We start from the raw sequence: 14,861 nt of genomic DNA on the forward strand, positions 1-14,861 counted from the left end.
CCAAAGCAGCAGGTCATTTTAAAAAATTCCTCACCCACCTGAAGTGAACATATATGACCATTTTTTTATGTCACATAAAAAATCTAAAAAATAATATTGTCGTAAAGGCCATTATTCCACATCTTAAAGTATTATCTGAAATAACTTCACAGATAGCTAGAGTTAGGTTTATAGAACTTTGGGAGGCTTAATCAGCAAGTTGGGGGAACTGAAATGTACCATTCAAGATGTACAAGATAAACTGTATGCTGTGGCTTTATTTAGACATGGGATGGGTCAAAACAGTCTCTGCCAAAGAAATTAATGAATTTTAAAACGATCTGTTGTCATGGTAATCAGGTTGATGAATGATTTTTAAATATTTCCAAATTGAGATCAATGCATAATACTAACCTGGTTTATGAACCAATTCTGGAATTCTTCTACTCAATATGTATTATGGCACTCCATTTTGAAGTAAATCTGATTTTTTTTTAAATAAGAAAAGACTGTCCCCAGCACATAAGTGTCACACACGTGAGCTTGCACTTTAACCCTCACTCCACGTCAAGAGGTGCTTTCACAAAGGAAACAGTCTAAAACAGCAAGTGCAGTCAGTTCACCAAGAGTACAGGTAAGATCTCATTTTAATAAACTCTGAGCTCAAAATTACTAAACTGGAGGAAGACGTTCTTGATTGATAAAGAGCCCGAGAGATGCAAACAGTTGAGAAAGCATAAGGAGCGGGAGGAATTAGAGGCAGTGATGATAGGAGTTGCTCCGGGTCAGCTCCTTTGACTGGGAACTCTCTAGCCTGGATTAAAGGCTGTGGGCGGTGGATGAACAGATTTGGGTTTTACGGGTCCCGCCAGCATCCTGGCCGTGGAGAGGTGTGGCAGGTCTAATGGGAGGTGGCCTGGGGGCCCTTGCCGTGGCTGTCAGCTGTACTTACCCAGTGAGGGAGGGCGCCTTCTTCCAGTTACATTTGCTTTATACTGCTTTGGCAAGAACGCATCTGGAACAATGCGTACAGTTTGGGTCCCCACCTTTCAAAAAAGATATCAAGAGGTTAGAAAGCATTTAGCAAAAGAACACAGAAGGCAGCCAAATGGTACAGAATGCCAGGAGCACCCTTGTCACTCTGGACTCTGTAGGGCTTTCTGGGTTACCAAATTGCCAAAGTAACCTTCTTAATCTTTAACCTCTTTTTTTTTCAGTTTACTTTTGGATTTCCACTATTGCAATGTGGAAATGAGAATAACTTTAAATCTCCCTTTTAAGTAGATGCTAGAATTCTAATAGTTGCAGCAACTCTATACAAACTAATCAGTTTCACAAGAATAATGGATCTCAAAGCCACACACGTCACAGCTTTACAGGTATCAGAGTAATGCTGAAGATCCGATTTTATGTTTTATTTTAGGTTCTCTCTTGATTAATCTAGGCACTATTAAAATGTCTTTCAGGGGCCGGCTGGTGGCACAGCGGTTAAGGCCGCAAGTTCCGCTTCAGCGGTCTGGGGTTTGCCAGTTTGGATCCTGGGTGCGGACACGGCACTGCTTGGCAAGCCATGCTGTGGTGGGTGTCCCACATATAAAGTAGAGGAAGAGGGGCATGGATGTTAGCTCAGGGCCAGTCTTCCTCAGCAAAAAGAGGAGGATTGGCAGCAGATGTTAGCTCAGGGCTAATCTTCCTCAAAAAAAAAAAAAAAGTCTTTCAGGCACCAACCACTCTTATGGACCCAAAATACTTTGTGGTGCTTACTTTGAAATCAATACTTGCTGTCTTTGAATAAGCAAACTCTCAATGTACTGTACCTGCTGACTAAAAGACTGGGGTGGCTTAAGACAAACAAACAATAAAAACTACCTCCTCCGCAGCCATGTTGGCAGTGCAGTGGTTAAAGAGGCCAGGTTCAGCCCTACTTTCTGTGGTCTGTCTTCTTCAGCTGACTCACCTGCCATTCTCAGATACGGCCCTTAGAGACACTGAAAACAAAGTCAGGATTAACTCTAAAACGAAACTGCGTCAGTTGTCTGACTGGGGAGAATATTGCTCACGGTTTTTCTATGCTTAAGGGTTATGCAGTTAGCAATGCAATTACTGGCAATGTCTATCTTATAAATGGGTTGGATACCAAAAGGGCATCTGTGGTGGGCTGTTTCCCATGGAAACCATGTTATAGATGGTTAGTTCAGTTTCCAAGCAGTTTAACCCATAATGAAAAAGTCTTGGCAATAAAATACAGTAGAAACCTTAAATTTGTCAAAGCCAGTACGAACACAGAAACAATGAAACTTATAACAGTCATCATTTTTCTTTAATCCTTGAGCTTGGTGTTAAACTGGGCAGAATTAATTAGAAGATGATTAAGTAGTACTTGAAATTTAAGAACATTTTAAAGGGATTGTTAAGTATTTTCAGGGACTTTGAAGGTTAGCAGAGATGGCACTTTATCGTATCAAATGTCATTTAACAATGTATTGCTGTACTTTTTCCTTAGTCCTCAGCACTACTTTCACTATGATTAAGCATAATTGAGGTAGATTTATACTCACGAAGGAACAAAGGGAGAGAGAAAAAGAGAAGGAAAAGAGAATGATTTGCGTGAGTATAATGAGAAAATTTGCAAGAGCAAAAGAGAGGAGGATGGAGGAGCAAAGTGGATACATTTAAGGTACAAGAAGGAAAACAGAATTGAGTGAGGCGTTACAAGTGATAACAGGAAACTACATGGCACGTTTCCCTGAGAGAGGCGGTACAGACATCAAGTCAGAAATTTCCAAAGTTTGCCACCAGGTGGCGCCAGAAGCTTAAAATACCTTCGTTGAGACAGCAACCTTCTAAGAGGAATGAGGGGAGAGAGATACAAATCAGAGGGCAGGACATTCACAATACACGTGGCTCTGTATTCACGGAGCGCCAAGCCATAGGACATACATCATATCAAGTTATCCCAGGAATGCAAACTTGGTTTAACATGAGAAAAATCTATCTAATTCTGCATGTTAATAAATAAACAAAAAAAAAGCACATACACATATTATCTCAATATGCACAGAAATCGCATTTGATAAATTTTAAATTCTTTTTATTAAAAAAAACTCTTAGCAAAATAGGCATATGTATACAAAAGGAAGTTCCATTAACCTGATAAAGGCATGTACCAAAACCTACAACAAACATATGCAGGGCAAAATGTCAGAAAAGTTAGAAGCATCACTCTTAAATCAGAAATGAGGTGCCACTTATGTTCAGCATTGTACTGAAAGTTTCAGTCAAATCACCTCAGTAAGATAAAAGAGTAAAAGTTATATGGATTGAGAAGACAGACTGAGAACACTCATTATTTGCAGAAGACGACTACATGTGTAAAAAGCCCGAAAGACTTCACAAATTATGAAAAACAGTAAGAATTACACAAGGTTCCTGAATATAAGGTCAGCAAACAAAAATGAGGTTCATTTCTATACACCAGCCACAAACAGTTTTAAAATGTAACTCTTAAGAAGATAGTAAAAATAAGATGCTTAATAATAAATCTAACAAAAGAAACACATGATCTTAATGCAGAAATTTAAACAACTTTACTGAAAGGTATTAAGGAAGACATCAATAAAGGCAGAGATATAACATATTCGTGACTAGGAATCCTTAATATTATACAGATGTAATTTCTTTCCAAATTAGTCTATTAGGACACTTCTAACCAAAAGGGTTTTTTTCCCCATACAATTTAAACTAATTCTAAAATTTATGTAGAGGAACAAAGAGTCAAAACTAGTCAGGAGTTTCTTATTAAAACAAGGTGAAGAAACTTTTAAAGAAAACAGGCAAAAAAGCAAAACAGCCATTTCAAAGAAGAGGAAAGAGGCCCAAAATACAAGAAACAGGCCCAAAAATACTGGAAAAATTCTCAACTACATTAGTAATCAAGAAAATGAAAGTCAAAAGCACAGTAAGATACCATTTTAAACCTATCAAATTGGCAGGAATTTAAAAATCTAGCGATATGAAATGTGGTAAAGATGTGGCTATAGCCTTACTTTGGCAACCAATTTGATGGACACACGGTCAAGCCACATACCCTGTAACTGAACAGTTCCCCTCCCGAGGTCTCAGCTCACACTCACTAGGAGACATGTACAAGAACACGTGTGGCTATACTGTTTGTAAGATAAAAAATACCGGAAACAATCCAAAGATCCATCATTAGGGGAATGGATACATTCTAGTGCATTCATAAAAAATAATACACTCGCAGCAGTGAAAACGAATGAACCACAGCTCATTCATCAAAATGGATATGTGTGTGTACTGAAACTATATAAAGTTCATACATGTGCAAAACAATATATTACATTTCTGTGGATACAAATGGTAAAAATTAAAGAAAAGAATGATGTTATAGACGAGGAATACAGAATGCCAAAGTTACTGACAATGTGCTATTTTTTAAACTGATACGTGACTATTTATTTTATATATATATTCAAATATATAACATTATAATATATAATGTATTATATGCTGCATATAATAATATAAATATTCCTTTATTTATATTTCTCTTTCCCTAACACTGTTGTAAAATAGTCTTTAGCTTCTAAGTGTTTAAAACAGAAACCGATGGAGGAAAAATACTACACCACATAGGGAAGTTATAAATTTGGTTCTAATTATCTTTGGTCTTTGAGCTGTTAGAATTTTGACGGTCTCAAAGAAATGATCCAGGTGGAAAAGTCAATAGTCACTCTAAGGACACTGAGTAAAAGAAGCAACTGCGTTACTCCCACAGTGTCGGGCACCCTCATCTCTAAATCAGTGATTCTCAAAAGGTGATGCCAGAACAGCAGCGGCCTCATCTGTTAAGAATTCAAATTCTTGGGCTCCGCATAAACTTACTGAACCAGAAACTTAGGGGGCGGGGCCCTGCAATCCGCATGTTAACAAACTCTCCAGATGATTCTGATATATGCTAGTCTGAGAACCACTGCTAGAAGTCTTTCAAATGTGTAAGGAAACCTCTTCATTACAACAAAAGAAGACCCCTCTATGATCCAGTCAAAAATCCAGACAGCTGAGAAAGCCACACCACTGGCCCTCGGAAGAACGTAACGGTCTTTTTTTTTAAAAAGATTTTACTTTTTCCTTTTTCTCCCCAACGCCCCCCGGTACATAGTTGTGTATTCTTCGTTGTGGGTTCTTCTAGTTGTGGCATGTGGGACGCTGCCTCAGTGTGGTCTGATGAGCAGTGCCATGTCCGCGCCCAGGATTCGAACTAACGAAACACTGGGCCGCCTGCAGCGGAGCGCGCGAACTTAACCACTCGGCCACGGGGCCAGCCCCAGAACATAACGGTCTTTTAAGTCCTTTAATTCAGAGGTCAGCAAACTATGGCTTGTGGACCAAATCCAGGTCCCCACCTGTTTTGGTAGAGACTATGATTTAAAAGTCAAAAGAAGATTTTATGACAAAAGTTACATGAAATTCAGGTTTCAGTGTCCATAAATAAAGTTTCATTGGCAGGCAGCCATGCTCATTCATTTACACGTGCCTATAGCTGCTTTTGCACTATGACAGCAGAGCTGTGTAGCTGTGACAGACTATTTGGCTCACAAAGTCAAAAATATTTAATATCTGGACCTTTACAGAAAAAGTTCGCCAACTCCTATTTTAATTCAGCAATTAGCATCTACTAATCTTGAAGCAAAATATAAAGCAATCATAGTGATTTTTTCTTAAAAATACAATTTTCACTTTAATTCTATAGGGAAAAATCTAATAGTTTAAAGAATCATAAGGAAAGTTAAATCGGATTCATTTTTATCCACAAAGTAAATCAAATAACCCACATAGAGCAACTGGAAAATGTTATTAATTACGCTTCCTCTCTTCAAATATTCTGATAAGTGACAAAGAACTGACAGGTGAATTGTAAGGAAATACTCTATCACGTTTAGTTCTGAAGACTAATTCAGCAATCCCCTCCTACAGATCTTGACTCAGATCATTCTTTTAAGCTGTCAGCTTGTATTGAAGGCTGCACGTGGACTTCCTTTCTCGAAAGGCCTCACACTGGGGCCACCTTCCTCCCCGGCTCTTCCCCAGGCTGAAACTCTGCAGGCAAGAGCCTCCTTCAGGACCTCTGATCCTCAACCTCTTGAATTTTTTCTAGATCGAGTTCGGTTCCTGTCACTGAAGTCCTGCTCACTGAGTTCCTGAAATATTTTATTCAATGTCTCTTGGTGGCCCAAAAAGTGTATTTCTATCCATGTCCATCTTCACATCTCAAATTTCATTTTCCTGTAGATTTCTGAGATCCCTTGAACACAGACCCTTCTTTTGATTTTGAAGGCCTAAACACAATAAAAAGGATGCTTTCTCACTTCTACAAGAGTAAATCATATATTTCAACTTTAAATCTTTAAGTTATATTCACCTTCTCTTGAAAAGGAGAGCCCTGAACTCTCGGTGGGTTGGTGTTACTAGCCCACACAAAACAGTTGAATGAGTGGGTCTTCAATTTGATGGGGTTTGATCTTCAGGTCGCTGTTACTGTGTATTCAACTTAATATTTAAAGCATTCTTCTTTGGCCTCTAAACTAATGGATACATTCACTTTGAGTTAGGCAGACAAGAAAATCCTCCAAAGGGCACTGTGATGTAGACATCTCTCAACTGGAAAGGTCGTGAGTGTTCTGTAGTCAAAAGGATATGGGCTTCCATTTCAAAGAAAACCAAAAGCCAAATGCAGACTCTGCCATATGGTTGCCTTTGGGCAGGTCACTGACCTGTAAAATGGAATAATGCACCTACCTTCAAAGACACCGCAGCATTTATGACATCTTTGTGTGGATCCGGAACAGGTGCCCCTTCTTCCAGGCAGGTGCAGCCCCGTGCTGCCCCAGGACACATGCTTGTCGAGTCCACACTCCATCTGCACTTGTGTCCCTGCTCTTCTGTCCCTGTGAGCTCCTTGTGATCTGGATCCCTCCCAGCTTCACCTCCCACACACTCTCCTCCAGGGTCACTCAGCTCTGGACATACTGCCCTCCTTTCTGTTCCTTGAACAGTCAAACCCTTTCTTGCCTCAAGGTCTTTGCATATGCTGTTCCCTCCACCTGAACTGGTTTAAGGCAAAGATTGTAAATTGGTGTCCAGTGGGCCACTTCTGGCAAGCAGAGACATTGTTTGGCTTGCAAAACATTTCCTAAATTTTTTCAAATAGCTGACGTAAAATTTGGGAGATTTCACATAAAATTTACATTTCAACTTAAACATCTAAAGCATTATTCTTTGAATGCTTTTTCTAAACATTGTTTTCTCGCTTATCTTAGAAAATCAGAAAGTATAACCACACTGGGTCTACTGCTTCTGAGGGGCTGATGTCCTCTTCAGACATGGCGTGAGCTTCCCGGATAGACACAGCCCCCAGCAGGCCCAGGACACTCACTTGATCCTGCTGACATTTGCATTCACCGCTTTGATTTAAATAAAAGAAGAGGGGGCCGGCTCCGTGGCCGAGTGGTTAAGTTCACGCTCCGCTGCGGCGGCCCAGGGTTCGGATCCTGGGCGCAGACATGGCCCTGCTCGTCAGGCCACGTTGAGACGGCATCCCACATCCCACAACTAGAAGGATGTGCAACTAAGGTACACAACTGTGTACAGGGTGGGGTCTGGGGAGATAAAGCAGAAAAAAAAAAAGATGGGCAACAGTTGTTAGCCCAGGTGCCAATCCTTAAAAAAAAATAAATAAATAAATAAAAGAAGAGAAGCAGCCAGCCTTCTCTTCTTTCAAGCGGCAACTTATACGCCACCTCCTCAGAGACTTTTTCTGACCTTCTTATCCCCAAATTATCCCTGCATTTTCCCCAACTCAGTCCCCTGTTTCTTTCAGAGCATTAAGTTCATATAAATTTGCTGCTGTTATAGGCCAAAGATGGTTGAATATTGGCAATTTCACGATTCAGCCTAATGCAGTTTGTAGCTTTTTAATTATTCTGCTTGTGCTTCATGTCTTTCTATAGAAAGTAAGCCCATTAGGACAAGGATCTAGTCTTAGTCACTAAGATATTCTCAGTGACTGGTACGTACACAGTGCCTGGCAGGTCCTAGGCACTAAAATATTTAGATGAATAAAAGCAAGGACTCCTCCCAGGAAAAGTCCCCCTGCAACTCCAGAACATAAACGAAATCCCTCTGAACCCTTCCTGAGTTCTCCAGAAGCAGCCCAAGTATGAGGGACTTCCTAACCCCCAGCCCAAGGCAGTCCTGCCACCACTTAGCAGGCCCCCTACTCAGCTCCGAGCTGCCTTCACTCCCAGACTGCCTCAGCCTCGCTGCTCATAGCTGATGCTCCTGGTTCTAGCACTGAAAGTTACTCTTACGGTGTGATTTTTCCTGGAACCCCTGTGCAAACCAGCATTGAGACCACCACTGGACACCCACTGAGATGTTCCCTCAGCCCTACAAGCAAGCCGCGGGGCAATGGTCCTTGCTCCTGAGGCAACTGCTGACAATTTTAATAACCTCTACACCTTTGGAGATGTTAGCAAGACATTGGTTGCTGGCCAGATCCTTGTATCTCTCATTTACTTGTCTCATTGTCACACTATTTCTTACCTCTTCTGTCTCCTCCTCTAGATTACAAAAGTCTTTAAAAATTATCTATGAATTCTCAGGACCTAACTTCAGGCATTTAATAAATGTTTAACAAATGAATGAAATTATTTGAATGGACTAAGTGCCACGTGGAGCATCCCTAGCAGGTAAACGTGGAAACAGATTTCCACTGACTAGGTGTAATCTCACGGACTCGAGCAGAGGTGTGGGTGGGGATTACTAGATGTAATTTCATGGACTTGAGCAGGGTCACTGTGGGGTGACCACAGTGTCAGACATCTGGAGTGGACAGAGGACTCTGCTAGAAAGAACATTTTCCTGTTCTATGCATAGGTTTGCGGGAAACACTTTCCAGAAGACACCATACAGTTAAGCTAAGTGAAAAACCATTCTAATTCCAAGGAAATTGCTCTGTTCAATGATTCTATTGCCAAAGCCAGTGTCCATAGTGTACGTTTTAAATACTGTAGTAGACCTCTCGTTTTCATACAACGCTAGAGACCACAGCAGCTCTCCAGCTCTGTCCTGCAGTGCCTGTGCAGTCCTCGCTCCAGGGGTGCCTGACGCCCTCTCTCCTGACGCACTCACGTGGCTTGGGCAGTACTTCAGTGCTGGTGCGCACCACGGCCCTGTACCAAACCCAGTTTTTCTCCTGACTCTTTCCCCTTGGGAAATTTCATCTGACATTCCATCAGCATCCAAACTTAAACTGTCCAAGAAATGTCACAGGTACATCCACACTAGCTTCCGCTCATATTTTCTAGTGTTCCATGGCACCACCCTCTGAATCTTGAACTTTATACTTTTCAATACTAATGGGCAGTTCAGGCACACTCTAAGTTTTCTTGTGCCTTGATGTATTTGCCTATATAGTTCCTTCTATCTGGATAGCCGTCCTACCTTTGCCCCTGATGAAGAATAACTTGTTCTTAAAGACTTGGCTTAGGGATCATCTCCTCCAGGAAGCCTTCCTTGGAACCCTCTAGCAAGATTAGATACCTCTCTTCTGAGCTCCCAGAATTCATCCATCCCATTCGACACATACTATCGAGCATCTGCCACATGCCAGGCATTGCTTTAGGCGCAGAGCACATATCATCGCACAAAACAATAAATTTCCTGCCCTTACGGAGTTAACATTGCAGTGGAAGAAGACAGTAAACAATACAAATACGTAAAATATACATTATGTTGGATGGTAAGTGCTATAGAGAAAAATGAAAAGAAATGGGAATATCGGGGAAGGTGCACTTTAAATAGGGTGGTAAGAGAAGGCCACACTGAGGTGACATTTAAGCAAAATCCTGGAGGTGGCAAGGAGGTGAATCATAAAAACATATGGGGAAAAAAGGCATTCCAGGCTGAGGTAACAGGAGTACTGGCTAAAGAACAAGAAAGCCAGCTGCTTTCAACTTAATGAGAGAAGGGAAATCAGCAGATGAGATCCGAGAGCAACAAGGGACCAGATGGTGTCAGACTCTGAATGGCCACTGAGAAGGATAGGGCTTTTACTTTGAGATGGGAAAGCTCTGGAGGATTCTGAGCAGTGACAGGGTCTGACTTACCTTTTTAAAGCTGCTGTCTTCACAGACTGTAGAATAGCAAGAGAAGAATCAAGAAATCCCATCCGAAGGCTCTAGCACTAATCCCAGCAATCCTGGTGTATGGAACAAGATGTATGGTCATTTTCGGGATATAGCTGACATTTTGACCACTGGGCAAACAGGATTGTGGTTGGATTGGATGTGGGTTATTAGAGAAAAAGAAGTCCTATATGCAGTCAAGGTTTTGGCCTGATTCACTGAAAAAATGGACTTGCCACCCACTGACTGAAAAGAGGAAGACTGAGGCAGGACCAAGTCTGAGGGGAGAAGATCTTGAGTTGGTTTGACAAAATAAGTTTGGGATGCTTATCAGATATCAAAGCAGAAATGTCAGGTAGATAGTGGATTTATACATCTGAAGTTCAGGGGAGATTGTTCTGGCTGGAGATTTGAGAGTTTTCAGCATACAGATGGTATTTAAAGCAGTAATACTGGACAAGGTCTCTTAAGAGAGCCAACTGTAGACAGAGAAGGCCTGGGCCTTGGGACACTCTAGTATGAAGAGCTTGAGAAGGGAACCTCACTTATTCATAACACACAAACACGTAAATTATTTACTTTCTCTACTGAGAGTAAACTGTGAACTGTCACTGCTCAGGACAGACCACGTCTCTTTTTATCTCCTCATTCTTAGCACACGGCCTGGCACACTCTCAATAAACATATGCTGAGCAATACCTTCTAAGAGAATCTCAAGTAAAATCCTTAAAAGGCAAACAGAAGACATAAAAAATGGAATCCAGGGACTGGCCCTGTGGCCTAGGGGTTAAGTTTGGCGTGCTCTGCTTTGGCGGCCTGGCTTTGGTTCCCGGGCGCAGACCACACCACTGGTCAGTGGCCATGCTATAGCAGTGACCCACATACCAAATAGGGGAAGAATGGCACAGATTTCAGCTCAGGGTGAATCTTCCTCAAGCAAAAAGAAGATTAGCAATAGATGTTAGCTCCAGGCAAATCGTCCTCAGCAAAAAAAAAAAAAAGGGAATCCAAATCCAAAGAACTTGGGTACAAATACTAATATCCACAATACTGACAGAGGAACAAAAATATGAAAAACAAAGTAACAGAAGTTACTAGTTATTAACACCTTTCATATACCTGGCTGTAAACAAAGTATTCCACGTATATTATTACAATCAATGTTCATAAGATAAATAGTGTTACTTCCACTTAACAGATGAGGAAACTTGGGCTCAAAATGGCTGAGTGGCTTCTTAAAGTCACACAACCAGTAAGTGAGTGGCCAGGCCAGAATTCAAAGCCAAATGCAATTAACTCTACATGATGCTGCTTCGCATCTATCCCAAGATAACCCAAAACTCTGACAGCCAGTCAGACTGGCTATGTATCGAATGCGCTCTGAACTGATAAAACCTGGATCTAGGTGTCTTCTGTGAAAAAACAAAACGTTTGCTGAAGCAGCAGGAGATTCTGGGGAAGGATGCCTGCCCCGCTAGATTGGGGATAAGCATAGGCTACCGAGTCTGCAATTTGACTGCTGACAGTTTCTGGGCATGCCTGAAAAACTAGGCAGGAAGAGCAGGGATCAGAACTCGGCAGCGCTGGGCAGCTGAAAGAGCAACGGGCAGATGGTGACTACTAGAGGCTACAGACTCAGCCTTTCTGCCTCTCTCTGCTACATCAGCTTAGAATTTAGTGTGGATCTCTGGGAAGGGTGGGTGAAAGGGAGACCGCAAACCACAAAGATCTGTATTTCTTCTCTCTGATGAACATGAACTACCATCAGCACTTTTGAAACAAATCTAGGCTGTACCCTTCAAAGCATTTGGGGCCCAAGAAAATCATTTCAGCTAGGTCAAAGTTTATAGATACAGGAGCAGTATTTGATAGAAAAAACAAGCTCTAAAATCAAAGGACATTTTCTTTTTTTTTTTTTTTTTCACCTGGGCTAACAACTGTTGCCAATCTTTTTTTTCTTTTTCTGCTTTATCTCCCCAAACCCCCCCCATCCATAGTTGTATACCTTAGTTGTGGGTCCTTCTAGTTGTGGGATGTGGGGCGCCACCTCAACGTGGCCTGACGAGCAGTGCCATGTCTGCGCCCAGAATCCGAACCCTGGGCCGCTGCAGCGGAGCGCAAGAACTTAACCACTGGGGCACGGAGCCGGCCCCAAAGGACATTTTCTTAACTTCAGAAAGATCGAATTAATAATACAAGTCAAGTTTATCTACGTCCTTAAAAACCAAAGAAAACTTGCAGAATCAAATATCTGTGAAACACTTTTGCTGCCGTTTGGTGTTGTGGTTAACTGCCTTATGTCATTAAAATGTTTTGCAATGATCCGAGCTTGTCATTTTCCATTTTAACAAAAGTAGGCAAATGAAAACTCTAAGAACTGAGGAGATGGTGGGAATCAAAGGAAATTAAAATCCAAAAAGCTCCCAAAGTGTATTTAGAAAATCCCATCCTATTTATTTGCTTCTTTTTAAACAATGACATTTTCTGATTATTAAGATTTGCAGAAGTCAGAGAAGTTTTAATTACTGGCAGAACTTTTTCACTTGGGCCCTTAAAAGTGAAATATTAAGACCTTTATGGCTGCATCATCTTTAAGTAAACCTGCAATACAGAAATTCAATTTATGAAAAAGACCAGTGTCTACTTTTCTCACAAACGTGCTTCAACAAGGACATATTACTGTTTAAATTTTTTCAAAGGTAAGCAGCACACCTATATAAGTAAAAATTTCCTATCCTAAAATATAGGAAACCTTATGTAAACTTACCTCATCCACTGGACTATAACACAATTTCTTAAACAGGATAAAACACAAGCAGTGTTTGCACAAGAATACATGACAAAACTGTTCCTAATAGGAAAGAATTGGTAAAAACATAAATGTGCACTGGAAGTAAGGGCCATGCATACAATTAAATACCAGGGTATTTTTGTACTGATATGCAATGACTTCCAAAATACACCCTTCAGTGAAGAAGCACAAACGCGCGAGTGAAGAATGCTCTAATTCACATAAGCAACACAACCACATAACACGCTGGTGCGTGTGCAGCTCTTCTCCGGGAGGCAGACGACCAACACACGAGTTACTCTGGGGCAGGCGGAAGACAGAGGACAGGGAGAGGCTTACTGTTCTAGAGTTAGCCCAGTGTACCTACTGAATTTTGTTTCATGTTCATGTATCACTGATTTTTAAAAACTGTAATGATTTAACCAAGTTTTTAAAAATGAGGCTTCAACATCAAGTAGCTAAGTATGACCTAAAGCACCTTTAGTATTTAGCAACTTCAACACATGATAATACTGGAAGCCAATGAAAAATATACATTTCCTAAAAACATTTGTAATTTAATACCTACTTTTCTAGTTTTTTAAAAACAATTATCTCTAAGCATAGCTGAAAATTGTTTCATTAAATTAAAAAAGGAGAAAATTTGGCAATAACAATTATTTAAACGCTTAAAAAAAGTCCCCCCCCAAAATCCTTAAATATCTGTTTTCTGATGCTTTTGTTATGATACAAGTTACTGCTACACAAACCTACAAAAATTAACACAATCAGTGTTTGAGAAGGAAATTTTACCAGTACTGCTTGAGGTAATGGATAATCTGATAGTTATAGAGTAGAAAAATAATTTATAGTCAAGAGTGGTAAAATTACTGTCAAGTTAAACACAGTAGTTAACCTAAAATGCTATATGAAAACTCTAATATTAAATTACATTTCATTATTGGCTATTCTAATATAAACCATTATTATTAAGGTTGCTTATACTCAATAGACTCTACTACAAGAAAACCAGACACATTTGTATTTGATATTAAAGAATATGCAATTCTTACTGGCAGAGAACCAAGTTAACAAATCTAAACTATTAGCTAGCCGACCTAGTGACAGATTTATAACTTTCAATGAGCCCCAGCAGCAATATGAAGAAATGAAGAAAACATTTCTCAACTTTCTTAGTCAAATCACTATCATGCTGCTTGTTTGCTAATTAGCACCTAAGTGACCTCTCATTTCTCTAACTTCTGTACATTTTATCTCCATTTTTCTTCTGGTATTTACTTTACTTTCTATACCTTAATTTGAGTCCACGTCTCAACTCTCTGACTTAACTACAATTTCCTACAATAGTCACAAGGTCTCGTCTATCGCCCCTAACTCTAACAGCGCTGTGCATAACCAGCAATTGCTCCATAAATCACTGGAAGAATGAATGCCTCTGTGAGCACACATGTATGTATGGATTAGTCTTATTACTTTATGGGAAAAAAGGAGGAATGTTTCCCATTCAGCATTCCTTTCATAACACCATTAAATTGAAAACTTTTTAAATTTCTAATGGCTAAGAACTAAAGCACAATGGCTCAAAAATAAGAGGTGGCAGATAACATGTTCTTACCTGCATACATCACACCACTAATCTAGAAGACATACTTGCTTCCGGTCTTCCTAATGCTTGAGAATATTCCAAAAATATTAATGCCAAGAATCTCCTCTAAAGATGCAAATCTACTTTTCCAATGGATACATCTTCTTCACAGATTGATGCAAAGCCTTTGATCCAGCCTATGTCCCCCAAATTCATTATCAATATCCTTAAAACATCAGCTAATATGAAATATATGTGGCCCAGCACATTAAACTATACTATAAACTATACAGATGAT

At 40.3% G+C, this 14,861-nt stretch overlaps 1 protein-coding gene across 2 annotated transcripts in view; it reads right to left on the reverse strand.

Moving 5' to 3' along the window:
• The window catches only part of RDX (radixin), an 85,502-nt gene that overhangs the window by 2,102 nt on the left and 68,539 nt on the right, over positions 1-14,861 (reverse strand). For both annotated transcript variants that reach the window (XM_070623072.1, XM_070623073.1), the window contains one exon: positions 932-1,025. In XM_070623072.1, coding sequence (XP_070479173.1) covers positions 959-1,025 — 67 coding nt within the window. In that variant the 3' untranslated portion in view covers positions 932-958. The remainder of the gene's footprint in view (positions 1-931; positions 1,026-14,861) is intronic.

This window comes from Equus przewalskii, chromosome 6 (genome assembly GCF_037783145.1).
Source record: "Equus przewalskii isolate Varuska chromosome 6, EquPr2, whole genome shotgun sequence".
Lineage (NCBI taxonomy): Eukaryota > Metazoa > Chordata > Mammalia > Perissodactyla > Equidae > Equus > Equus przewalskii.